At 43.7% G+C, this 26,048-nt stretch overlaps 2 protein-coding genes and 1 long non-coding RNA gene across 6 annotated transcripts in view; 1 reads left to right on the forward strand and 2 right to left on the reverse strand.

Moving 5' to 3' along the window:
- Window positions 1-3,773: 3,773 nt before the first annotated feature.
- TRIB1 (tribbles pseudokinase 1) lies at window positions 3,774-9,304 on the reverse strand. The gene is made up of 3 exons (XM_009560037.2): window positions 8,931-9,304; window positions 8,111-8,403; window positions 3,774-6,018 (listed from the first exon to the last, which is right to left on the reverse strand). The coding sequence occupies exons 1-3, from the start codon at window positions 9,216-9,218 to the stop codon at window positions 5,550-5,552; spliced, it is 1,050 nt and encodes a 349-aa protein (XP_009558332.2). The 5' UTR covers window positions 9,219-9,304; the 3' UTR covers window positions 3,774-5,549.
- Window positions 9,305-9,500: 196 nt separating this feature from the next.
- Window positions 9,501-26,048, forward strand: part of LOC128851126 (uncharacterized) — a 29,254-nt gene continuing 12,706 nt past the window's right edge. For both annotated transcript variants that reach the window (XR_008448388.1, XR_008448389.1), the window contains exons 1-2: window positions 9,501-11,193; window positions 14,276-14,462. This is a non-coding gene — a long non-coding RNA (uncharacterized LOC128851126). The remainder of the gene's footprint in view (window positions 11,194-14,275; window positions 14,463-26,048) is intronic.
- NSMCE2 (NSE2 (MMS21) homolog, SMC5-SMC6 complex SUMO ligase) overlaps window positions 19,179-26,048 on the reverse strand; it is a 132,128-nt gene continuing 125,258 nt past the window's right edge. Inside the window, exons 5-7 of one of the 3 annotated variants that reach the window (XM_009560013.2) lie at window positions 23,294-23,394; window positions 22,867-22,973; window positions 19,179-19,549 (exon numbers count right to left, since the gene is read on the reverse strand). In XM_009560013.2, the coding sequence (XP_009558308.1) occupies window positions 19,366-19,549; window positions 22,867-22,973; window positions 23,294-23,394 (392 nt within the window). In that variant the 3' untranslated portion in view covers window positions 19,179-19,365. The remainder of the gene's footprint in view (window positions 19,550-22,866; window positions 22,974-23,293; window positions 23,395-26,048) is intronic. The other 2 variants (XM_054057434.1, XM_054057435.1) reach the window with 2 other exon arrangements.

Genomic DNA, 26,048 nt, shown 5'->3' on the forward strand with positions numbered 1-26,048 from the left:
GAAAAGAAAAAAAAAAAAAGAAAAAAAACCAAACCAAACAAACCTGTAATGAACCATTCACTAGAGCAAGACACTAAGTGACACAGGAGAAACTGAGCAACTACCTTAGGTGGTGGGGAAGAGTCATTTTCTGTGGTGACCAGAACTATATTTGATTTCTTAGGCAATGTCAGCTTTTGCATGCTACATTCTTTGGCTAATTGCCAGCATGATGTGTAATACTTTAGCCACACTGCTGTTACTTAATCCTTTCCTAATCTGCAATTTGCGCAAGAGGAGTAAAATCTAAGCAAAGCCACTGAGAACATCTCCGCTAATAATTTATCAAACTCGACTTTTGTTGTTGGCAGGAGATGGTAGTCGGTGGAGGTGAATGTTTTCCCACAACAGCGCTGGATGATAAACACGGGGCAGCTGATTCATGCCGCGCTTATTTTCTGTCATCCACCCTTCATGTCACCCTGATATTTCTTCGAACGATAAGCTCGTGTGTGTGTGCGCTCGCAACACACCGCCAAGGTCCCAGTTTCATCTCTTTCTGCAAATCACACATTAATTAACCAGTAATAACAGTGGGAGTTGCATGTAGAAATCCACACCCGCTGTGATGAGACCGTGCCCTCGGTGAGCAAGTGTCTTATTAATCACCTGCCTTTCAGTCCTGCAGCTGCCTCCCCAGTCCCGCGAGACAATGTCCCTTGAGAGGAAAGCGCCATGGGCGCTCGCCCAACCCTAATCCTGCCATAAAGAAAAGCGTTACCTCTTGCTCTATGAATTTTATTTATTTTGGTCCTCTGGGCAGTGCTTGCTGTTGTTAGAAACATGATTGCTTCATACAGTTATGTTAATGTTTGCATTTGACAGAATGTAATTGATACTTCTGCTGCTCCGGCTTCAAAGCCAAATTAGGAAATGAAGTGCTGCATATTAGCTTGTTTAGCTGGTTAAATACTGTAAATAAATATATACAGGGCAATGACAACTAATGAGTTTTCTTTAAGGCATTTTCTGAATAGCTGGCTTCATAAAAAAAAAAAAAAAAAAAAAAAAAGAAGTCCTGCTGTGAACTCATATCCTGAAGGATTTGTCATTTTGCTGTAATAAAAATTGATCCTAGCTGAAATCTCAACATTGTATTTCACTTGGAGACCCGGATTTTGCAAGTTACAGAGGAATCATGGTAAGAACTGATGCAAATTTCACAGTAATTTTACCAACAATAGTTCTGAGAGACGTTGCATTTAACAAAGCTGGTTTTGCAAGGGATTAATTCTGACCATGGTTATATGTCAAGCTGTTCTTCTCAGTGTTTACTAGGAAAACATTATATTTGTATGGAGTATTTGCATAGGATATTTCTTTGTGCTGCTAAATCTGTGTAGTGCCATAATGCCCAATGCTGGGGGTTTTTTTCCCCCTGACAAAATGTAACAACATGAAAAGAAGTGGGGGAAAAAATCTGGTTTTGTATAAAGAGATAATCTGAAGAGATTTGCTTGACAGAATGCACTCAGCACTGATTGAATAAAATGTGTTTTTCAAATTATCTCCGAGGCCTAACCTCAGCGCATTAGAGAGGAGCCCTTCACAACCCAGCCAAGTGCAATGAATTGTCATCTTATACATCTTTACAAAAAAATTCTTTCCTACTTTTCCATTTATAAATAACGCATTGATGCAGAAGTGCCTTCGACTGACTTGAAGGGATTCTCCTAAGATCAGGGCACTCTTTACCATAGGTAGAACTGAACCTTCTTAATTAGCCCCAAATAACCTCAACAGGATCACCTGCTTGGCAAAGAGATGTTGACCTTAAACCTGAGCTTGCCGAGCTGGATGTTTTACCTGTCGCTTTAAGAAGACGCTGGTTTATAAACTCTGCTCTGCTACTTCAGAAGAAAATTGTTGAAATGATGCCTAAAATGCAGCTGAAGTATCAAGAGCTGATAAAAATATTCATCTAGGATCTAAGATCTATCCTGACATTATCGTAAACCTGCTGGCTTAGGATGGAGCCCAGAATATAGTGAAAAACTTCAACTCTTTTTTTGTGTGGTTTCAGCAGCCAGAAGGAGGACTAAGACTCTTAGCACTTTGCAGAGAGGCCAGCAATATCTTGCAACTTCAACATGAAAACAGTGACCAGCTCTGAGAAATATGTAAGAGGTCCGTAGAGTCCTCATCCAAAAGGACCAGATAAAAATAGACAAATTATGACTCTCAAAAAGAACGTTTGTGCATTGCATAAATCACAGATCTCACACCCCACCATCAAAGTTTAATCACTTAATATGCTGGTTCTTTCAACATGCTCTGAAACTTTGTATACAATAATACAAACGACGGGGTTACGAAGCAAGAGCAATTTATTCTGCTGTACAAACGGATGTTGCATTATAATCCCTAAAGCAATACAGAGGTTGTTTGCAGATGTTACTACAATTTGGCATTTATTTTAATTGCTCTGCAGTGTAGCTCATGTGAAATAAAGTCATGAGTTGACCTATACATTCACCTACTCAGGGTGGGTGCAAGAGGAAAAAAAAAGGTGTTTTGAAAGTTTTCAAGGTTTCACCAGAACACAAACCTCCTGCAGCTGTTTTAAAAGGATGTGTCAGGGCTTCTGTCTAAACCTGAGAGATGGAAGAGCAGGGAGTAATTTAATCAGCCAGACTATGTGGCACATGTATTTTTACAAGTCTTGCAAGAATAACATCAGTAAAGTAACTTGAGATATTTTGGTGCCTGACATTCACGGAGCAAGCACTAAGAAAATATGCTTACTGCACAGATTGCTGGTTTCTCAGAGTAGGAGTCAAGGTGCCTAAAGTCAGTACACTTTGCTTTATCACTGACCAGGTCCCTATTTCCTCCTTTTCTCTTTCCACTCCCCTTCCGAAAGAAAAGCCCTTTTCAAAGTTGCTCCTGCTCAAAAGAGCTGCCTGGGAGCAGTTGCTTTGGTGAACAGATTTCAAGCGAAAGGACAAACTTAAACATGAGGCAAAGTATAAATAAAAACCAAGACTCTCTTCCTCCTCCTCTCTACTTGTGAGTGATGATCTCACTGCTCTGGGTGGATTACAAGGGTGGCTTGATCTCTTTCAGGAAAGCACATTCTCTAACCTTGATACTGCTGCTATTTATACCCCTCTCTTCTCACCACAAAGAAAAGCAGCTCAAAAACAATCCTTTCCCTTTGTTTTTAATGAGAGCACTGGGTGGCCTCTGCGCTACCTCCTGGCAGCAGGATCAAGCCCCTGCCCACTGGCTCTAGCTCCCCATTAAAGCCGATGTTATCGACCACTGCCTCTGCTTCTAGCTGCTCACCTTTAGACACCTGAGGTTTAATTTTCCACTGGCTTGAGCACGGCAGCACCACGCATGTCAGGTGCAGCCTGATAGCCTTGTGGTGCCCTAGCAGTCTCTTCTCACAGGGCACAGATGGAAATGAATGCACATGCTGAAAGGCAATAGGGTTTCTAAGGTTAAGAAGCAGACCTGTGACTCCTCTTCGCCTTGTTTGATGAATATGAGACCTCATTTCATATAGCTGTGGGGACATCTTGGGCCCTTTCCACTCCCCAAGAGGCAGGAGCCATCCCCTGTCTCCATTTATCTCCACAGGGATTCAGCTGAGGCAGAGCTGGTGGGCTCAGGTATGACAGGGCACGTATAGAGACTGTAGATGAACTGATTCTCCTTCAAGCCAAACCCCATTTTTTCAGAATAAACCAAACACACTCAAGCTGTGTTTCCCTTGAGACACGGCAAGAAACAGGGACAAACATTATGAAACCATGTTTATTAAAACTTTCTACAAGTCAGACTTTATCATCCAGGTTTCCACATACATACACATATTTACAAGTTGGACATAGTGTTTTTAGCTTTTCTGGCAGAGTTTTCTACCAATATATACAAATGTACTATTTTTTCATAGAAGGGTTAAACTGTATCACAGATACAAATGTCAAGCAATCATGAGAGGTTTAGTGCAACGGAGAGCTGTAGCGCCCTGCTCTTAATGCTCATGATTCTGTCAAGTTAGTATTGCCAACAATAATTCACATTAAATTGCTCTTCAACATTTCTTATTAGGACAAACAGAGTACAACAGAATGAGAAAACAAAACCCCAAACAGTAAGGTATGTACAAAGTACACAGTCCATGAGGTATACATGGTATTCTCTCAGCGCCTGGTGGGACTGCGGTTTGCCGGGGGTGAACCCTTAAAATGACTTCACTCAAGCTGTGCTGTGGTGGGGACATATATTATCCACCTCACAGCCCTTTCAGAAGCCACACCTTCACCTATGGTGAATGGACAGCTCTTTGCATAAGCCACTGGACACAAATGTGAAACAAAGCAGAAAATTTAGGCAGGACTAAGCTTTACTTACCCCCAACCCAGGAAGCTAATGATTTAGATATATTCATTATCCACGCACATCGGAAAGACTATGAATAATCATGCAAAACGAAAAAAAATTAAGGGAAAAAACCAAAAAAGTTAGCCAGAGGCAAACAACATACCTGAACAATCAACTAAGGGCATATGGAAATTTTATTCTTAAGACTAACTTTCTGGGGGTGGCAGAGGAGAGGGGATGCGATGTTTTTAAGAGTTGAGCCTGTAGGAAAACATGACCATGTTTACATGTACTGTACAAGATACCCTTTATTGTTTTCCAAGGGAAGGTGCCCCAGCCGATAGTGTTACAGTATGGTAAACGGATATGTTTTGGCACTCGGAGCTAATGAGACCTGCTACTTGACAAGCTCGCCGAGGGCATAAAGTTATATAGGCTACACCATGGTAACATGTGGCTTAAGTCTACTTAAAATGCTTTCCTGGTCAGCGAATTGAATCGGAGGGGATACGGCTGGAAAATCCACCGGCTTCTGGTTTGGAAAGAGCCACAGCAGTGATTTGTCTCACAGGTGGATCTAGAAGCTTCATGCCTCTGAAAGCAAGATCAGCTGGAGGAGTAGCAGCGAGCAGGTGGGTGGCTGTGGCGGGTGAAGACCTCCTTCCCTCATTAAAGTGCGCTTACAGTCAGAAAGCTACTTTGCAAGCTGGCTGGTGTGGCACGCCAAGTCAATACTCCTTTTTACTAATTTCTTTCAGACTTGCTCAGAGATGCATCTTGTGCCATCCACCTCCTAAGTATCACGGCCAGGGCTCCACACACCTGTAGCCACCGTGGGAAAGCAGAAGGGGCTGCCTTCCTGTCTGACATCTCACCAGCGGTAAGACTCTGCAGCCAAGACGCAGCCAGTTACACCGATGGAGGAGGCAGGAGAAAAGTCAGGCGGCTCTCGCAAAGCTGCACAGGTCCTCCAGGGTCGGTGGGACGGACCTGCCAGCAGAGTAAGAGGACGAAACTCGGTGTACACTCAGGGAGTGGAGATCTAGGGATCGGTGTTTATTTTAAACAAGGTCACTTTTCTGACCATACTGGCACTTTAAGATGCTGCAAACGTGGAAAAATGAAACCCTATGAAGATGCCGGAGGTGAGAACGGCCGAGATTTTTGAGATTTCAGGGTCAGCAGAAGAAGGAACTAATATCGTCACTGTCTCCATGGTATTCTGGAACAATTTGATCCGAAGTTCCTGTCTCCTGGTCTGTATATCCAGGCTCCAAGACTGCTTCAAACCAAGGGTGAAGCAAGATCTCCGGAGCAGTAAGTCTTTCAGAGGGCTCCCGTCGCAGGAGGCTGCGAATGAGGCATCGGGCTTTGGGGGAGACGTGGTCAGGAATACAGAACTGTCCACGTCGGATTTTGGAAAACAGAGTGCTAGGGTCCGAGTCATGGAAGGGATAGCGTCCCACCAGGAGGGTATAGAGCATCACTCCCAAACTCCACACGTCAGCCGATTTTCCTGAGTATGTCCCTGTCGTGTTTAGAATCTCAGGGCTGACATACGCTGGGCAGCCGTGCTTGTCTGAGAGCGCATCATCTTCACCTTTGATAATGTGCGTGTCTTCCAGGCTCTCCAGCCGCAGCTGAGTCCTAGGGAGCACAGGATAGGAAGCCATGGGTTAGAAACAGCAACACCCAGGCACAAGCAAGCACGGCGAGCCCCCCACCATGGCAATCCCCACTGTCCTTCTCGCATCAGCATGAAGAAAAGGAGAGGAAACACTTTAATTTGCAGCAAAGCCACCTGGACTCCTGGACCCAGGTAATGGAAGCTCAGCTATGTACATTGGGTCATTTTATTTGCTGGGAGTTCTAACAACACAGAGGGTTCTCAAGGAACACCAGCAAGTCACCTTTTATCTATGCAGGTTGCACTGCAACTGCAGGGGGTGAATCAGCTACAATGCATCATACATGCTGCTGTTTGCAGTTCAGGCTTTGAGCAAACAGTGTCCAGCTGTGTGATTTTGCAAACCACAAAGTCCAGCTCCCTTCTGCACTCGAGGGGATCACCAGCTCTCCTGAGTTTTGTATCTTATTTTTCAACCTTATTTTGTAATTATTATTCTGTTGGCCTTTCTGGAGGGTACCACAGCACCTGCCACCTCCCAGGTGGAGATGGGTTCACCCTGACCTCTCATTTTGAGGGGAAAGGGAAGCGTCGCATCAGCAAGGAGGCTATCACGTCGCCCTGGAAGGGCTCCACACTGCCTTGCCGCCTGCTGGGGTGTAGATGCGTTGGCTGCAGCCTGTCCTCAGCGTGACCTTGCCAAATACCCATTGGTTCTGCAAACGGAAAATATGACTCAACGTGAACCATGGGCCTGGGATTGGCTGCAAGAGTCCTGAAACTGCACCTGTGCCGGAGAGCCCAGAGTCCGCCTGCCATTGCTTAACCCTCTTCTTGCCAAATGGGATGCACATGACACTCGCCTGTGCAACACGCTATTTCCAAATGAGCGAGACTGTGTGCAATGTAACATTTCAACAAACGTTTCATCTTATGGGCGGGAAAAGCTGCAATAGTTTCCTTCAAAGGAATTACTCTCTTTGCATACCAACATATGGTTGTTTCTGTGTAAGAGAGGCAGTGCTGGCTATTTTTCTTATCACATTTATAAACAATATCCTGAAGAAGTTTTAGCCTCATTAAAAAACAAAAAAAAAAACCAACCCCAAAAGCAATTTGCTTTCTTTTGCTTCAGCTAATCTTCAATTTCATCAGATTAAGCACAACTCTATTACAGCTCTTACTTATTTTTTTAGCCTTCCACCAGATAAGCAGCTAGTCAAGAGTCAGTTTTGCTGATTAAAAATTTATTTCTGGCTCTGCCACATGTGTTGAGGCACTACAAGAGCAGCAAACACTCCAGGGAAACACTGAATTATTTCCCTAATCTAAATTTAACAGCTAGATTCTGGACCTCCTTTGTATAAACCTAAGCATTAGGCTAAGTTTCACCAAAGTGCTCTTCTTCAGTGTAGAATTCCCAACTAAATATTTAACCGCATCCCACCTTCCTTCCTGTGTCTGCCCACATCCCTGGGCGCAGGGAGAATGGAAAGCACTACTACCAGCAGTGGAGGAGGGATAAAAGCCTCAGAGGACACCGCTGGTCGTTCATTTGCAGCGTAACTGTGATCAGCAGGGGATTTCAGCTAGGAGACCCCTCCTGAACACCTCTCTTCGGGCTGTGGGGAAGCTTTTCTGGGTGCAAGGAGAAAACAGAGCTCCGTCTCTACATACCTCCTGCTCCTCCAGTCAGGTGGCTACCCCTCCCCTTCTTCTCCTTATCTCTGTCTCTTATTCATTTTACACTGAATGAGTGGCACGCTATTCATTTTACACTGAATGAGTGGCACGCATGACATCTTCTGGTGCTAACGAGAATCCAAACTATTGTCCCTTTGTCTACCAGCGGGTTTCACTGAACTTTTGCTGAATGAAAGGAAGCTCTGGAGAGCTTCCTCCCTTTCATCAGTCGACATCTAACTAAGAGTACGTGCATACCGGTTAGATCTGTGACCTACTACACACACGTGATGGGGACCTACTCAGATCACTCACAGGTGATGCCCGGCTGACATGGCAGTTTCCACTCCCCGGGACGCTTTTTGCATCTCTGGATGTGGCATTCCTCCCTTCCCACTCATCCCGGGCTGGCCGGTGACAACCGCTTACCTTTCTTCATTAGAAAAGACAAATTTCCTGAGCTTGAGGTCACCAAGTACAATGGCCGACTGGTGGCAGTGAGCTACGGCGGAGACGATCTGCTTGAACAGCCGGGCAGCCTCCTCTTCCCTCAGCCTCTTGCAGCTCCTCACATAGGAGTGCATGTCCCCAAAGTCCTTTTCAAAGAACACATAGGCCTTGGTGTCCCCAAGGATGACTTCAACGACCCCGGTGATGTTTCTGTGCGACGGCAGCTGAATGTAAGGCCGGATCTTGTCCTGGTAGTGTTTGAGGGGGAACACCTGTAAAGAGGAAATCAAATCAAAATTCATTCTCAAGGGCGTTGAAAGCAGCCGCTCGCGTAGCAACTCTCCCCAAACAATGACGAGGGAGCTGGAGGGGAGCCAGGGCTCGGCAGGAGCACCGTTCAAAGTGTTTACCGAGCCCCTTCCTGCTCATTTTGTATTGAAATGGGACGAAAAAGAAATAAACCAAGACACTATCCCCAAAGCCCTCAATGAGGGACACCATCCCTGAAGCCTTTTAACAAGGCACCGTCCCCAGAGCCTTTCAACAGGGCACTGTCCCCGAAGCCCTCGACGAGGGGCACCATCCCCTAATACCTTAATGAGGGGCACCATCCCCAAAGCCCTCAACAAGGGCACCGTCCTCAAAGCCTTTTAACAGGGAACTGTCCCTGGAGCCCCTAACGAGGGGCACGGTCCCCGAAGCCCTTAGCGACGGGCATGGCCCCGGAGCCCTCGGGGGCAGCTCTCCGCGCTAGAGCTCCCTCCGCGCCCGGCGGTGGATGCCGCCCCGCGGGTCTCACCTTGCAGCGCAGCTCCCGCCCGGAGCTGACGCTCAGCGCCCTCGCCACCTGCTCGGCCAGCGGCAGCAGCAGGTAGGAGGCGATGCGGCTGGGACCCGCCGCTCCGCCGCCGGGCGAGGCGGGCGAGCAGGGGGAGCCGGGGGCGCTGAGGCAGTCGGGGGGCCCGCAGTCGGCGAGGCGGGGGCACTTGGGCGGCTCCTCGGCGGGGCCGTCGTGGGGCAGCGGGTGCAGGCGCTTGGCCGGGGCGCGGCAGCGGGCGGCCGGCAGCAGGGGCGCGGGGCGGCTCATGGGGCGGCGGCGGCGGGCGCGCAGCTACAGCCGGGCGCAGCGCATCGCTCCTCCGCCAGCCGCTGCCGACTCCGACACCAACTACTTGCAGGCTTATTTAAAAAAAAGAAATAATTAAAAAAAAAAAAAAAAAGCGCTTCTCCTCCTCCTCCCCGGCCGTGACGCACGGGGAAAGGGGAGGAGGGAGGCTGCGCCCCGCCCGCCGCCCGCCCTGCTCGGGGCTGAGGGGAACCGACCTGCTGAGGGAGCGCGGCCCTCCCCAGGGCCGGCAGCAAGGCCGGCTGCTGCCTGAGGCACGTTCCTGAGGGGGGCAGCGTTTGGGGGTCACCCCCTTGCTTTGGAGGTCACCCCCTTGCACTGAGGGTCACTCTCTTGCATTTGGGATCACCCCTTGTACTGAGGGTCACCCCGTTGTATTGGGTGACACTCCCTTGCTTTGGGGATCACCCCCTTGCATTTGGGATCACCTCTTTGCTTTGTGGGTCACCCCCTTGCATTGGAGATCACCCCTTTGTATTGGAGGTCACCCCCTTGTAGTGAAGGTCACCCTCTTGCTTTGGGGATCACTTCCTTGCATTAGGGGGTACCTCCCTTGCATTTGGGATCACCCTCTTGTTTTGGGGATCACCCCTTGCTTTGGGGGGTACCTCCCTTGCATTTGGGACCACCCCTTTGTTTTCGGGATCACCCCTTGCTTTGGGGGGTACCTCCCTTGCATTTGGGACCACCCCTTTGTTTTCGGGATCACCCCTTGCTTTGGGGACCACCCTTTTGCATTGGGGATCACCCTCTTGCATTAAGGGTCACCCCCTTATTTGGGGATCACTCCCTTGCTTTGGGGGTTTGCCCCTCGCAAGCCCAGCCTTCTCACAGAACCCTCAAGCCTCCACCGCTCGATTGTAAGGACAAAGAGAGAGGCTGGGACCCCTCTCGCGTGGACCCGTCTACTGTGGTCCTCCAGCAAAGCTGTCTCACACCCGAGTCAGATTCCTGAGGATGGCAGTGCTTGGGGATCAGCCCCTTGCATCTGGGCGTTCGCCTCTCACAAGCCCAGGGTGCTCACAGAACCCTCAAACTTCAACCATCTGCCTGTAAGGACAAAGAAAGAGGCAGGGAGCTTTCTTTTTAGGGGAAGACTGAGCAATAAAAGTCACTGGCACCAAAGGATGAGTGTCTGTTCTGCAAAAGGCAGCTCTGGAAATGGCAGCATCGGGTTTATCCATGGGCAGCCTGTGCCACTGGGAAACAGTGCCAAAAATTTCAGATGCCGCCATAGTGCTTTCGAGACAGTATTGCCTTGTGTGATGTGTAAAAGCAAAAAGATAAACCAGGATAACTGTGAGAGAAGCGAGTACATTCACAGGAGCTTCTCCTTTATTTGCTGCAGCTTCTCCCCAGCCCCAATTCTTGCTTTTCACTAATCTGAACTGTCATTCATCCCAAAGTTTGCATGACAGAGCTGTTGTGCGTGCACCATTAGAAATACTTTGCACTGGGTGTTCCCCATGTTAAAACTATCTGCTCTCCGAAAAAGGAATAGCATTGTGAGCAAGCAGCAGCCAGCAGCTGAAGTGACCTTCGAGGAGCAGAGAGAGTTGAGCTCCAGCAGGCTCCAAAATGTGGGTTTAAAGGAATAGTAAATAGATTTGCAGCCAGGATTGTTAGTAAACGTAAGAAAAATGAGAGAAAACCAGACAACAAATCATCCGTGGGAAAAAATGCAGACAGCTGTAGTTTTGACAAGAGTGCTTCAGAAGGAAACTCTCCAGCTTTCTGTTTACATATATGCAAATTTTATGTAATTCAGTGCTGAGGCTTCCCTAATAACACAGGGAGCCTGCTTTTTGATATTCAGTAGGATCAGTTCCTCTACTCTTTTGGTTTCCGCAGCCCTGGTCTTACTGAGCAGCAGAGAGGGACCAGGACACCTTCCTCCCCCCAGCTCCAAAGCCCGTGAGTGATGCTACGCATGCAGGTATTTGCTCAGATTCCTGATAGATAACTGCACGGCAAACCCATGCATGCCTTCAGCTACTTGCAGTGTATTTTAAGTAACACATGAAACTCTTGTGCGAGATGACTCATAGCATAGCAGTCCCATTAATGCATTTAAACATAAAATGCATATGCCATAAAGGGATATCCCAGGGCCTGCATTTTACTTTCCTTTTTTTTTCCCCCCAGAAATACAATTCCGTTAATGTCTGCAGATTGTTTCAGAGCGATTCACCATGGCTCTGAAAGCATGCTATTTTATTTTGTTCCTCTCATAGGTAAAACACGCACGAGTACCCATCAAACCTTTGTTTTACTTTTCCCTTTCTGGAAGTCTTAAGATCAGGATGCTGCTGCCGGGTGAATTTAGCTGGTAGCATTCTGTATGTGTGGGCTGCTTCCTACATCTGAGAGAGCATGAAGTGTGGAGAGAGGGAACCAGTCCTTCTGGGCTTAGGGGGAGAGTGTAGATACATCAATAAATTGGTGATGGACCTACATAAATGTACTGACAGGCATTATTAGTGTTCAACAGCATCCCCTGTAGCTCTCAGGCTATAAGAATATGGCTATTTGGTCCTCACCCTCCTGAAGATCCCCTCTTTCAGCTCCTGTGCCAGCTCAGCATTCCTGGTCAAGAAGGGCCATACTCAGGATCCATTTGCACACATCATAGGAAGCTGTATCCATCATCTTCCCAGCCTCCCACCCATTTAAAAACTCTTAAGAGTCCACAGCGGTCACCTCATGTGCTGGTTCCATGCCACCAGGACCAGCACATGTGCTTCGTTCAGGCTACTGGCAGCCAAATGGGGGATGGCACCTACTGGTCCTTAAGAAGGACAAAAAGCCCACCTCTTCATCCTGTCCTTGTAAAAAAGCATCTAGGGTGTGAGGGGGGAGCAGATCACAGAGGTACACACAGCATTGCACCCCACAGTCCTGTCACAGGCTCCTGGTGTCTGGGAAACCTCACAGGGACTGCCCAGATACCACACTCTGTGGGGCTGTCCCTCCTAATAGAGACACAGAAACTGGGCGTGCAATCCTCAAAGACCAGGAAAAAGATAACCCTGGGCATTCTTCCCAGAAGGGCTGGTGCGTGCCCTTTTCCAGCTGACTGTATAGAATAATTGTCTATATATGGCTGTGATGAACCCAGGCTTAAATCTCCCAGGTGTCAGGTCTTTGAAAAGAAGTTTGTGATGATAAGAAGAAACTGTTGCAGCATTTCAGCATTAGAGGATTTTTGCAGAATATGGAGCTACTGCACTTGCCATTATAGGTCACACCACAGGCTTTTAAGCATCCAGGCATATTCCAGCATTAGTCTCCTCCTGAAATCAAAAGCCATTGGGGGCCTTCCCTCTATTCCCTGCACAAGACTTCGTCATTCCATCTCCCCATCACCCTAAAAAGATTTTTTAAGAGCTGTCTGCTTAGCAAACATGAGAGACGCGCTAGCATGCCAATTCTCAGCTGTGCCTGCAGCAAATTTGAGTCTGAATGGCTTTACAGCCCTTCCAAATGAACCAAGGCAGTGTTACGCATCTCTGATGGATAGCACTGTAAATCATTGTGGAGTACAGATCACTGCAGAATTACATTTATAGACATAACTGCAGGATAAAACATTGACTCTGTGGATGAGTCTTGCTACCCAAGTGCTGGAAAAATGAACCACTGTGAGCCAGCAACCTATAAGAAACCAAACACCCAGCCTTGGATGCTCCAACAGGGCCCAGTACCAGCAAGGTGGGACAGGGATGGCCTTTGGGAGTAGAGATCAGTCATCGTTGTGTTTGGCAAAAGCACCTTCCAAATGTTAAGGAAGTCTGAGGGGCTCCCAGTCAAAGGATATTACAAAACTATTGCAAAAAAAATTATCCTGCCTTGGAAAACGATGGTCAAAGCAAGCAGGACTGCTCACAGTTTCCCTTCTTCCTTAAGTCCCAGATGCTAGGTGATGAGCTAGGACTGGAGCAGAGGTGAGATCCTCTGGGATGTGTACTACGAATCTGGCACATCTCAGCAAAGGGAAGGGTCTTGCTCAGCACAGATTTGCCAGAACTGTGGCAAGCTGACTGTTGCTCTTCATGTATCTTTTCTCTTTTGTAAAACAGACAAACCATGCTATTGCACCTGCCAGGTGAAGAATCCAGAATTTCTGGTGGTCAGGCATCAACATCCTCTTTTTCTGGCATATTATTTTATTTAGGGGGATTTTTGTTACATGTTATTCAAGCCTGTCTCACCCCGAGCCACTGCCTACACTCATCCGATCAGCTGCTTTTCCTTAGATGCTCACAAAATTGTCTCTGCTGCTCCAGTTCTCTGACCCTTTATCTTTATAACTAGAACAGCCAGAGGCAATGAGAATTGTGTAACCGTCTCCCCACTTCCCAAGTGCTTGGGACAGGTCTGGTTACTTTGATAATATGTCTCATGGGATACACAGAGTAAATCTCTATTAGATTAGGCCACTTATAAATAAACTAACTGCTTGCTATGGGAAGATATTAAGAAGTCATTATTTTAGTTATGGGATGTGACACACAAACACTTCAGCTAGTATTAAACTATCAGGTAAAATATCTTTATTTTACAAGTTATCTCAAGCTATGTAATGAAATTTAAACTACTGCCAGACTGAAAGCCAGCTATTTAAAACCAGCAGGTCGTCCATAATCTTACTAATGTACAAAACCACCCTGAACAGACGTGGCTCAAGGAGTAGTTGTGTGGCCAGGTGATAAAGAACTTTACTTTTAAGGTTTTTTTGTAGCAGGAATAGCATCTGTGATAAACCCACAGCCATCCTTAGACACTGTGGAACTCGGCGGCAGATTCACTGTGGAGATAGAAAACACATGATGAGCACATAACAACATCAAAAGAAGTGCAATGTAATGGTGTTCAGATGTCTCCCCTCAAGCCCGCACAGAAGCTGCTCTGAGGGTTGCTGTTGCTAGGAAGTCTAAATAATTCCCTTTTGATAAGCCGGTTGTTATCAAATTGAAGGAGTCTCATGAGCAGCACCTCCTGACTTTGTTCCTTTGCAGACTAAAGAGCATGAAGGCTTCTTCTGTTGCTTGGAAGACATGTGAAGCTTCAGGTTTTAAACTTCAAATCCTGTTTTTACTTCAGAAGTTGATTGCATAAGCGGACAGTGAATGAGTGTCTCTCCATTTCCCTTGCGGTCAGAGAAGATCCTATTCATACTGAGTTTACAAGCAAACACTTCCTTTGGTAAGCTTCCCATGCAATTCAATTCATGTGCGTGCCTTCAAGCTCTGTCTTCGGGTCTGGACTAACATCAGAATAATAGAGTGAGGCAGGCTCTTTCCTCAGCCCACTGCAGAATTTTATGCATCATTTTGAAATGATGAAACCCATCATGTTTTTTGCAGGTTGCTGCAGTCCTCTTAAGTCCCTATGGATTACTCATGGATCAAGAGGCTAAGAACATGCATGGATATCTACTGTACGATGTACACGCATCCCAGAATTTTACTTGCTTTAACAGTCAGTCTTGTGTTTTTACTTCTTAGAGCTACTGGCTGGCAGCCTACAATCTACTGGCACCTACACATAGGATTCTCCGCTGAGCATTGCTGTGACCACATTGTGTGTCTGAAATAATATGTATTAGCATTAAGTACTTCATGACCAGAAAATAAGTCATTATTTATGTAAGACTTGGAATTTGCAGTAAGCACTAGTTTGTACTTGTAGCGAGGACCCATCAGCTTAAGAATTTGGCTGTAGCAAGAGAAAGGAAGACCTGTCCTTGGGACATTCTAACATTTTCCACTCCAGGAATTCCCTTTCCTAGGTGCATCTTCTTCACTGTGTGACAGAGCACTATCCATTGCGGAAATGTTCAGTTAAAGGACCACATAGTACCTCAGGATCCATACACAGCGGTTTTTAGGGAAGATGGAGATTAACATTCATTTGAAATGGCAGTGGAAGTTAATCAAGTTGCACAGTGAATGCTAAGCTAGTTCTGGCCACGATACTAGAGCTATTCTTGAGAAAAACGTCATGACGTAGTTGTGACCACAGGTAGGTAAGACCTTTGTCATCAGCCACTCACGAGGAAACATGAGTATGTCCAAGAGGACATTGTCTAAAATAAGGCAGTGTGTTGGCTCAGGCTGTTGAGTCATCAGTATCACTTCCTGCAGCCCCTGCTTTTGCTCCGGGTATTTCTCAAGGGAGCACTGACTTAGCCCAGTCTTTTTGATTCTTCTAGAATGAATAAGATCACAGCTTTGGAGCAGTAATGATGAATATGTCCTTGATTCAGAGGAATGTGCACTCCTTTTAGCACAAGTGTGCTAAATCTTCCATGAGTTGTCTGCCTGATTAGCTTTTATCTTTACACGTCATGGCTCCACTGATTTGAAAACATCAGAGTCCTTAGTTGTAACATGGAGAATTCTGCTTCACGGGGAGAATCTGTTCAAGTGAGAGTACTGTACTAATGGCTTGTGCCTTGGGGTACCACTGAAACCTGTTGCATATAGATCTCTCTTGTATTTATTTTAATGTTTGATTAGATGTTTCTTTAATTACTCAAAATACTATGTGGAACTTCTGTTCTCCAGCAGAGACAGATCCTCACTGTGTTTCAGTGACAGACCCTTATCAGCTACATTGAAGGAGAAGAAGAAACAGCTCACCTCCGAGTTTCTTTCCTTAAATATTGTTGCAAAATTTCTGACGTCAAACAATGAGACACAAATTACCCTGTGAACTGTTAACATATGCATGTTTACGTATGATATCTTATAGCCAAAACAGATTAAGATTTGAAGGTTTAACTGCTGTTGAGTTTCCACTTCTGGGAATCATACAGATCAGCTTATTCATCACAGACATTTTTATTCTTTAACTCTTGTAAGCTATTTCTATGCTGAGTGGAGTGGACATGAGAACAGAGAGGTTACAACTGCATAACAAACTCCACACTTTGTAAAAGAAAGAGCAAAGAGCTGTCAGTAACTACAGCCACTCCAATGAATCAGTGGCAGCTTATAACTTCCACCAGGTCAGCTGACAGACACAGACGCCTTCCCCAATTGCCCAGGCAAGTCTGTCCTTCCACCTAGTAAAGTGCCAACTTCAATTCATGCTGATGACCAAGCCTGTGATATTTCACTTGAGGTGTTTAAGGCCAGGCTGGATGAGGCTTTGAGCAACCTAATGTAGTGGGAGGTGTCCCTGCCCACAGCTGGCGAGTTGGACCTGATCTTTAAGGTCCCTTTCAACGCAAACCGTTCTATGATTCTATGAATTTCAGAGGGGAAATTACTTGTAAGATCCAACAACAAGAGAGAACCAGCCACGAAAAATCAACAGGACAGTTCAAATTCCAGGTTCAGATTAAAAATGCAATCATCATACTAGAATTCCTTGGATGTTATGATATAGTTTAAATTCAGAAAAACTAAACATTTTGGAGAGAACTTCAGTGATTTCAGTAAATACAAGCAGTTTTCTCTAGCAGTTGAATCTATGCAGTGCATCATTGAATTTGATGGAACTCATTTAAGTACTCTCATCAGCAATCATATCATATGTGCACAAAATATTTGTCTTTTTCTATATTATATGGCTGTGACCATAGTAGAAAGGAGGTATCTCTGATGCTAAAAGAAAGAAACCTACTTTTATTTAAATACACATGCCTCTTCCCCTCATACGTGGTTGTTATTAAAACTAAGCAGCTAAGTGCTGTGAAAAAATCAATCTATTTCTTTCAGGTAAAGACTGAGAAGGATTTCAGCATTTACATTGCACTTGGTCTTGCAGTTCAGGCTCTCTGACTCACTGATGCTGCCCAGCTTCGGCTAGCAAAGGAGGGAAGGGAGATCATGTATTTTGAGGCAGGAATGTAGGTATTCAAAAATACCTTTCCACTTAGCAGTAAGTGAGTGCTTGACTACTTGTTCTCTTCTACTTTAAAGTGTTCCTTCAGATTTGTTTGTTTTTCCTCCCAGCTGCATCATCTTAAGCAGGCAGGTCACATTATTACCTGTGGATTAGCTAACACAGAGACGGATTGAGTGCAGCTTCCAGTAGGGCCATCAGCGCTATGGGTCAAGCCTCTTTCTTTAACGTACGACAACAAGGTGTAACCAAGCAAGCAATCTCCCTTACAGGATTACTCATCGGAACATGAGGGTAATGACCACATCAGGAACTGTAGCTATCTAAGGGTAGACTGGTACAAACACCACAGGTAGCAAACCAAACCTGCTGCCACCAGTTTGTCAGTATGAATTAATCTGGGTATGTTAGCATTTATAATGTTATGTGTTATTGGAAGGCACGCTCAAGCATCCAGACACCTACACGAACTAAATCTGAGGTGTGACACTGTGGCCATGCAAAATGTATGTACATCTTTGCATGTGAAAGCTTGGGAAACTGATTACCACTAGGGATTCAATTAGATCCACAAGGACAAAGTAAATGCACCTCTCTTAGTAACTGCAGAGATTGTTTAACTAACACAAGTTTCTGAGTGTTCTGCTTATAAAAGGCACCAGAGTAAATTTAACCACAAACCTAAGGATGAAACAAAAAGTTATGAACAGCTTAGGATGTTCCCTCCCCCAAGCATTTTTTTTTATTATTTTCTTAAGTGCTATAGTTAACATCCTCCCTTGAGGTATTTAACTGAAAATCGGTGACCCAACTAAAAAACATTTGGTTTGAGACCTGAGAAGTCTTAAAAGTGGCCTGATTTTTACATATAAAAATACAAACAAGCATATACTGCTCAACCGCCTCCCAGTCTCCTTCTGCTCAGCTATTAAGCTGGGCTTCCACAGACAGAAGTACTCATGACCACTGCTGAGTTTTGAAAAGATGGACCTTTGGGGTTAGACCACATTATAAAAATTACTCATCTAATTCCCATGAAGTGTTTTGAACACAAAAGCTCAGTGCAAATAATAATGATTCGGTTCCCTTTTTTCACTATTAAATCAGCTTGCAGGTTAATATTCTTCAATTACAAAATAACAATTTCAGTTTGAAGTGGTTTGCACTCTTAAGTGCAATTTGGGTTAATAATGGTCTACAAAAGGAAAGCTGTTAGCAAACAGTAACTCAGAGTGAAAAGCATAGCATTTAGGTACCTTAGCTATGTTTTACACTAAATGTTAGATGGTAAATTAAGGCAAATGACCTGGGAAAATACCATCTAACCCACCAAGGATCACAATGTTCAAAGAAACCTCTATTTTCTGTTTCACATATGCCAAGAGATAATTGTCATCTGACCACCGAGACAGCACCTTTTACCTATGGCTTTTTCTAATTCGTATATGTAGTGCCTCATCTGCTAGATGTGCTCAGATCAATTTAGGTAATACAGAGTGTCACAAGGTTTAAGACCTTTTATACCCAAATACATAGATGTCTGAACCTTATATAAAATGAGATTAACTGCTTTTCAATATGAGGCATATGGTTAGAATGTATTTGTATTATCTACAAATTAGTTATTGGAATAAATTTGTAAATAATTGTAGTCTCCCAACATACAGTATTTAAGTAAAGCCCTCTGGGACTTCCAAACACAAAAAGCCTGAAATAAAAGCTTCTGAATCTCAATAAGTTAGGGCAGAGTGTTCAATAATTGTTACAAGAAGGCCAGGATCCTCAAAGCTTAGTGGTAATTTTGTATGTCCACATGCAAGGCACGGATGTGCAGCACTACCCATACATTAAGCTTAATAAGGTTTCCTGAGGTTTGTATTAAAGCATGGACGTGCTCCCAAACAGGGTATATGACTTGGTAAGAGTGCTCTGCTCTGAGTAGTCCCAGCAGTTGCAGAGACAGTAACAGAAACAGCTGCAATATTGAGCATAGCACTCGCTATTACATGTTGGCAAAATCTGCAGCTCTAATGGACTGAAAAAATTAGCACACTCACAAGGAAGGTTAAATGCTGTAAAACATTTTATTTTTCAAATGCACGTTTTTAGAATCTCAAAAAGGTTAAAAAACAAGTTAAACTGGAATTCTTCATATTCAACAGTTTAAAGAATGCTTTCAGTTACAGCAAGACCTTCAACTTTGCCTATAAATGAAACACTTTAAATAACAATCAGTTACACAACCTACTTACAATCAGCAGCTTATCTCACAAGACCTCTCACAACAAATTTTCTTTGTGGAAGCAGGGTATCCAGCTGACTTCTCCAGCGTCGACCAGCTTTGTTTATTCTGACTGTCAATCGCTCTTTTAAGTGCTTCATCTGGCACAAGATCTGATTCTTTTACATCAGCATGGCTACAGCCAATTTTAGGGCATCTGTTAAAAAGAAAAGAGAGACTCCATTAAGTTGGAATAATTGTATTTGTCAGATATAGGCTTTTACATAACATCTGCTCGTTTATTGTATGTATCTGGGATTCACTCTCTGTGTCCGTTCCTTGTTACCTCTTCCTCTTTGCCAGCTCCTCTGGGTAAAACTAAATCCATTTATCTAAACTGGTGGGAATCAACAGCTGAAGGAAAGAACACAGCAAGAGATGGAGCCTCTCACTTGCAGATCACTCTTGCTTCGTGTAACATAAGCTGCCTGCATAGTAATGACACTAACATTGCATGGACATCTTTCTGTGCTGCTATCTCTCTTTGCAGTCCTCTACAAACTGCAGGTAATTACCTCTTGCTTATTAATCTGCAGTGGAGAAGTATCACCTGCACTGATAGATAAATAGAGAAATTAATTTATAGGAAAATAGATAAAAGAGAATAAGACATGCAAAGGCTGACTGGTAATCAGTGGAGTGTCTACTTGGTGTAAAAATTTACCTGTCCGTTTACGAACTGAGAAAGTACAGAAAGGAGAGATGGGGTCAAATTAACAGCCTCTAAATGATAATCAGATACAAAATGTCTTACATCTACTTGAAAGGGCCAGATAAAGACTGTGGGGTGAAAGATATTCCGGGACCAAAGGTCATCTTCCTTTGGCAATGGCCCAAAAACACAAAGGTAATACCTGTAGTCAGAAATAACACTTTTCCTGAATTTTTCCTCTATTAGGAGTAACTTTTGTCTGAGGCGCTGAGCTTATTTACATTCAGTACTCATAGCTTTTGCTCCAGATTTGTCCACAGCTTACTGTGTTTGTCATGGATAAGTCACTTAATTGCTCTGTGCCTCAGTTTTCCCATTTATCACCTTATTAGTGCTTGCCAGATTAATGAATAACAAGTGCTCAGAAAGCTTTCCACATTTCCTGTAAGCATGAAGTATTAGTATGTCCTTCCAGGCAGTGGAAAATAGCAAGCAAACTGAGACACCTAAGAGTTGCCTAAAGGAGTCTAAGGCGAGTCTATCAACGCAAAAGCAGTGGCTGTGCGTCAGCTGCAGGGCTGACATTCAGCCAGTGCACTGCCAAGTGCACCGAAGGGAGCACGTGGATCAAACTGGAAAGCATGTGTGAGGAAACAGCCTTTTCTCTAACTCCAGAGTGAGCAACAGCTTTGATTTCAGAGTGAGACTAGAGAGGATCCCCCTAACCACAACTCTGCTCTGTCATAATACCTGCTTCCACTTGAATATTGCTGGCAGGAGTGCAGTTAAGTAGCAACACATGAGAACGGGGTACTCAAATGAGGAACTTTTTGCATCGCTTGGCTTGTCTTCCCACCACAACAGACTATGGGTTTTCAAAACTGACTGCCTTTTCATGAGAAAGGTTAAAATCATAGCAGGTCAGTAAGATTGGGCAGAGAAAACTAAGTTGTTGTTCTTAATCCAGTTACAGCAAAGCTGAGCTCTTGCTGTGCTTATGCTTTTCTAGCATAATGGAATAACTACTGTAAAAATGGTAAGGATGCAAGCTAAAAGCCCAAATTTAAGAAATGCCAGGATTCAGACCGACAAATAACTTCAGTTTGGGTATAGGGTAGCTTTTAAAGCTAAGTGTTGTAAGGCTTACAGGAATTTTTTAATTCTACATTTTCTCTAAGTCTTTAATTTCTTAAAAGGTAAAATAAAAATTCAGTCATGTGACCCTATTAGTTTTTCAGCAGTACTGAAACTTTTGACTCAACACAACAGTCTCCAGTACTGCGACACCTTCCTAATGAATTTAACAACACTAAGAAATATTCAGATATGAACATCCTACATCCAGTTCCATACTCATCCAGTTCCATACTGCAGAAGGTATTTTTGTTCTGGTTTGGGGCTGTTCAGTATATTTCCTAGCCTGTCCCTATCCTTCAGAACACTCACTTTCTCCTCTCCAACTTGTGAGCTACTTTCCAACTCCCATTCATTTTTCCAGCAAGTTTCTATCCATTCATGCTTCTTGTGTTGTTGTTATTCCCAAAATACCGCACCAACTCCACTTTTCCTCCCTAGACATTATCACACAGGCAAGGTATAATACTTCCACCTCGTTCTTCAAGCTGTCTTGACATTAGGGTACTGGCTGGACATCCCAATTGATGCTTGATTTCATAGCAGTGCTTTCCTGTAGCAAGGAAGAAGCATGGAATAAAAAGTCCCACTCCACCTTCGTATCGCCCATGGTGGAGTAAGCAGAGTCTAAGCGAAAAGCAAGAGCAATGGATGGAGGAAGTTCACTGCCTATGGCGTTATCTTTGGGGAAAGCAGGTTGCCAGTCTCTGACAGTCTGACAGACCTTCCTGAGCATGTGCAAACTACACAGTTATTAAAAAGTCCACAAGTGGTAAGTTTCCATGAGGTCATCAACTCTAAAGCATAAGGCTTTAGCATATATGGTGTAAAAAGAAATGTGAAATTAATGATGAAATGATGCATCCTCTAAACTTCCTCCAAAAAGTATTTGAGGTCCTTTTCTTTTCTCTTTTTTCTTCTTTTTATTTTTTTTAATCAAAACCATTCTAATTTGAAACTTACCGTTGAGAAATTCAAGTTTAAAAATTCAACTGTTACATCTTTTTCTTCAAGAAAAAAATATCCTGTGTGGAAAGTGGCAGGCTGCTTTGATAATATAAAGTAAGAATTATTTAATTGCATTGCAGTACGAACTGCACAATCCTGTCTGATCACTATTAAACTCTGCACTACCTAAAAACTTGTGTTTTAATATTTCTCATTTTAACACTCATCAAGTGTTTTAATATTTCTCAGTTGTATTAGAATACAACTGCAAAAGAGGGTGCACGGAGGAGCCTTTTTTACTTTTTAATTAACTTCAGGGCTTACTAAATAAGCAGTGGTGCACAAAAGAGGGTGCACGGAGGAGCCTTTTTTACTTTTTAATTAACTTCAGGGCTTACTAAATAAGCAGTGGAAAAAAAATGAGCACATACATTTTAGGAAGCTCTGGTTTCTCGTCGTTGTTCATGGCTATATGAAATCTCTTTGCTTCTGTTGCGTGTGTACCACAAGTAGCTGTAACTTCCACACATGCTTCCTGAATATTTCCTTACACATTGTTTTCATTACAAAGAAAAGCTTCTTCATGTGTACAGTACTAATGGAGACTGTGACTCGGGCAGACACTGAGGTGTTACTTACTGCAGCCTTACCAATCCAAGTACATTTCCTAGAACAAGTGGAGTAAAATTCCACTTACAAAGCAAAGCAAATAGCTTTTCCACACATTCTTGTTAGCTTACCGGACTTTCTTCTTTTGCTGCTTTCGAGTCTGGATAATTTTTTGAATGGCATCTTCTTCATACGTGTGTCCACAGATTTTGTTTCGGACTGGCCTCTTCATTTCCACCTGTCATCAATAAGGTTTGATTTAAAGGAACTGATAAGGCCCGTGAAAATGCTGTGTATGAGATTTTATGTAAAACAGCAGGAAGTGTGTTTGCCTTTCACACATGTCATTCTACTCAGATTAGGGGATCAGGTCCTGCATGCTTGACTGCATTCTTACTTACGTGGGGTTTCTTGCCAAGCAACGTTTCTCTTCTCTGATAATGCTTGCAATTTATACTGCCTGATTTTTAAGAAGTATTGCAGATTCATAATAAACAATCCAATGAAGAATATGAAATAACTATTTCCCAAGTGATTACAGTAGCAGTGATAGCATACCTGTGTAATGGGACAAATGAAGTTCATCTGACTCTGAGTCACGGCTATATCTTCATCGATTTGTTCAATGGCCTCATTATCATTATCTGATTGATAACAAACTATAATGGGAAACAAGACAAATTTCATTTAATATTTAATAGCTAGCCAATACTTAAAATAAGCAAATAAAATCCAGCATTTGCCAAGCATTATCTCACAGTGATATCTCAGATGCCACAATGTATTTCTGTACCACTTCCTGAACAAGATACTGCAAAAAACACTGTACTATGGTCATTGTTAGAAAATGTGGAGTTTTAAATGGCAACCACTGTCATGTGTATGTGTGGCTATAGCCAATTCCAGAAAGGAGGGCTGGGAAGGAAACCAAGCTGGCCTGAATATATGCAAAGCCTTTTGTGATCTCTCAAGTTCACCAAAACCCAGTAACGTGCAAATGAGTCTCCAAAATCTAAAAAAGGAAAAGGTGGAACTGTTGCAGATTTGGCAGTCCCACCCTCAAGATCAGTTTGTGTTTGAATGTCACAAATGGGCTTGCTATATAGCCCATATACACAGTATATAGTTTAAAGGGAATTTGTACTATTTATCATAATGTATCATTTGTAAAGTGATGCCACTGTATTTTAACAAGTCTGTAATCAGTGAAAAATAAAAGCCAAGAAAGTGTTATTTGAGATGGACAACAGAAATGTTATTGAAGTAACCTTAAAGAGGAAAGGCAGAATAAAATTCAGAAATCTCCCAGAAATCACCTGATGGCCCAGTGCCAGGAAGTGAGAGGCAAACAAACAAGAGATCCACCTTGAGGTAAAGAAGATGCAGGGTCTCAACTTTAGCAGAAGAAGGCAAGGTGTAAGCAACTTTGTGTCCCCAGGAGCAGGCCAGCCCAGGGTTGCAAGCAAAAACTATTGAGCCAGAGTCAAAAGCTGAGACACAGGAACAGCTAAGGAGGATATATATTGCTAAATATAACCTTAATAAATGCATACATGTTGTTTTATCTTTTCCTAACTTTGCTCTGTTATTGCGCATCTAGGCTTTTAGTTGAATGCATATGTTTATCTTTAAATCTTATCTGGTAATAATAGTGAACTTAATACCTGCCATAACTTTCCATTCCTCTGGGGCAGTTCTGCAATGTTTTTGCAGCAGTGCCCTGGGGCGTAGTCCCTCAAGGTGTCCTATGCTGAACAGAACATTTTTCTCTCTAGCTGCACAGGTGAGTTTGCAAGGTAGCAACCCAGGGTTTGGAGAGGATGAAACCCTTCAGTGGCCTGTGTAGGCTTTAACTGCCAAGGAGGCAGTAAAAACACGGAGGATTTAGAGTTACTTCATGATTTGCCCTCTAAGCATTCTCAGCCTTGGTTCCCCTTGCTGCTACTGCACACTATCAGCCAGTCTTTGCAGTTTTGCATCCCTGGTATTCAGTCTTCCTCATCTGTTAAGGACCAGTATTTCCTAACTTATGGTCAGTCCTGCATGCCTGTAGAATACCGTCACCTTCCGGATGATAACAGCAGACATCCCTCTTCGAGCAATCACAATCTCTCACACCCAGTCTAGGCTGAGCACAGTGCCATGTGAGCCGGCCTATCTCTGGATGAGGTACTCGTGGCATCAGTATTGCAGCCATCGCTCCACTACAACACCCTTCGGTCTGCTAGTTTTATTTGCATGATGATCCTTCCTCCTTAACAGAGCTTGCCCTTCTCTCCACTCCAATATACCAAGAATTTTCCAAGAGTTCAGGAATGTTTCTGACCCAGGTACTTCTGCAAATACTTAGGCAGCAGTCAGGCAAGCATCAAGGGTATTTATCTTTGTATTAGTAAGGCCTCAATAGAGTGTGGACGCAGGAGGAAGTGGAGCCCAAATGTCCAATGTCAACACCAATTTTAAGGCTTTAATCTCCAAGTATATTAACATACCTTTATCAGATACTGACTCCCTAACAAAAGTAAACACTTGCAAATCAGAAGGAAAAGGGGGGCACAATTTAACTGTAAATAGCAAAACTGCAATGGTCTACACAGGAGAAAAAGACTTGAATCAATTACTAGTTTTCAGAAAAGAAAACCTGTCACATATTATTCTTAGACTGCTGATATATAAGGTATATGCTGTCATAAACACATACTATTTTGAAGAAAATACAACTTTTTGGGGAAAAAGTGGGTTTTAAAATGAAGTTTTAGAAATATAAAGCAATGGGTGAAATCCTACTGAGACAGCAAAGATAAATAATATTGCAAATTTCGATAGGTACCAGCTTTGACATCAGCTGCTCTATTTAAATATCAGACCAATTTTTTTCCTATGAGTAATGACAACAAAGAACAAGAGATTCAGAATTTCCTTACATTCATGTATCTGCAAATTTTGACATACTGCAGCTCTATTTTCTACTTAAAACACCTGGAAACACATTTTTTCATACTGTACTCTGTTTCAGCTCCTGAACTGGGCACATAATTCCAATGTACCAGCATATCATGTCAGTCAATGAAGCTAGAACAAAGCAGTACTAGCAAGATCTAGGAGGAGTGATTGTTTCTAAAGGATGACTTTTTTTTTTTTTCTGTCAATGTGTAGATGCCAAGGAAGGTGGGTAAAGGTTTAAAATGTGGGGCTTGTGCCTGTGATTTTGCTTTAAGGCTCAGCACTCCAAGTTAGGCTTGTAAGTGGCCTCTTCTGAATGAGCGTTCGCCTTGCCCAGCACCTTCTGACTTTGCTAAGGAGTCACCACTGC

Source organism: Cuculus canorus, chromosome 2 (assembly GCF_017976375.1).
Source record: "Cuculus canorus isolate bCucCan1 chromosome 2, bCucCan1.pri, whole genome shotgun sequence".
NCBI lineage: Eukaryota > Metazoa > Chordata > Aves > Cuculiformes > Cuculidae > Cuculus > Cuculus canorus.

Excerpts from the sequence above, each read along its gene's own strand:
- TRIB1 (XM_009560037.2), bottom strand. The coding sequence starts at position 9,218 with ATGAGCCGCCCCGCGCCCCTGCTGCCGGCCGCCCGCTGCCGCGCCCCG. Across the intron at positions 8,404-8,930 it reads GGCGGGAGCTGCGCTGCAAG|GTGTTCCCCCTCAAACACTA; the intron begins GTGAGACCCGCG and ends TCCTCTTTACAG. Across the intron at positions 6,019-8,110 it reads GTCTTTTCTAATGAAGAAAG|GACTCAGCTGCGGCTGGAGA; the intron begins GTAAGCGGTTGT and ends TGTGCTCCCTAG.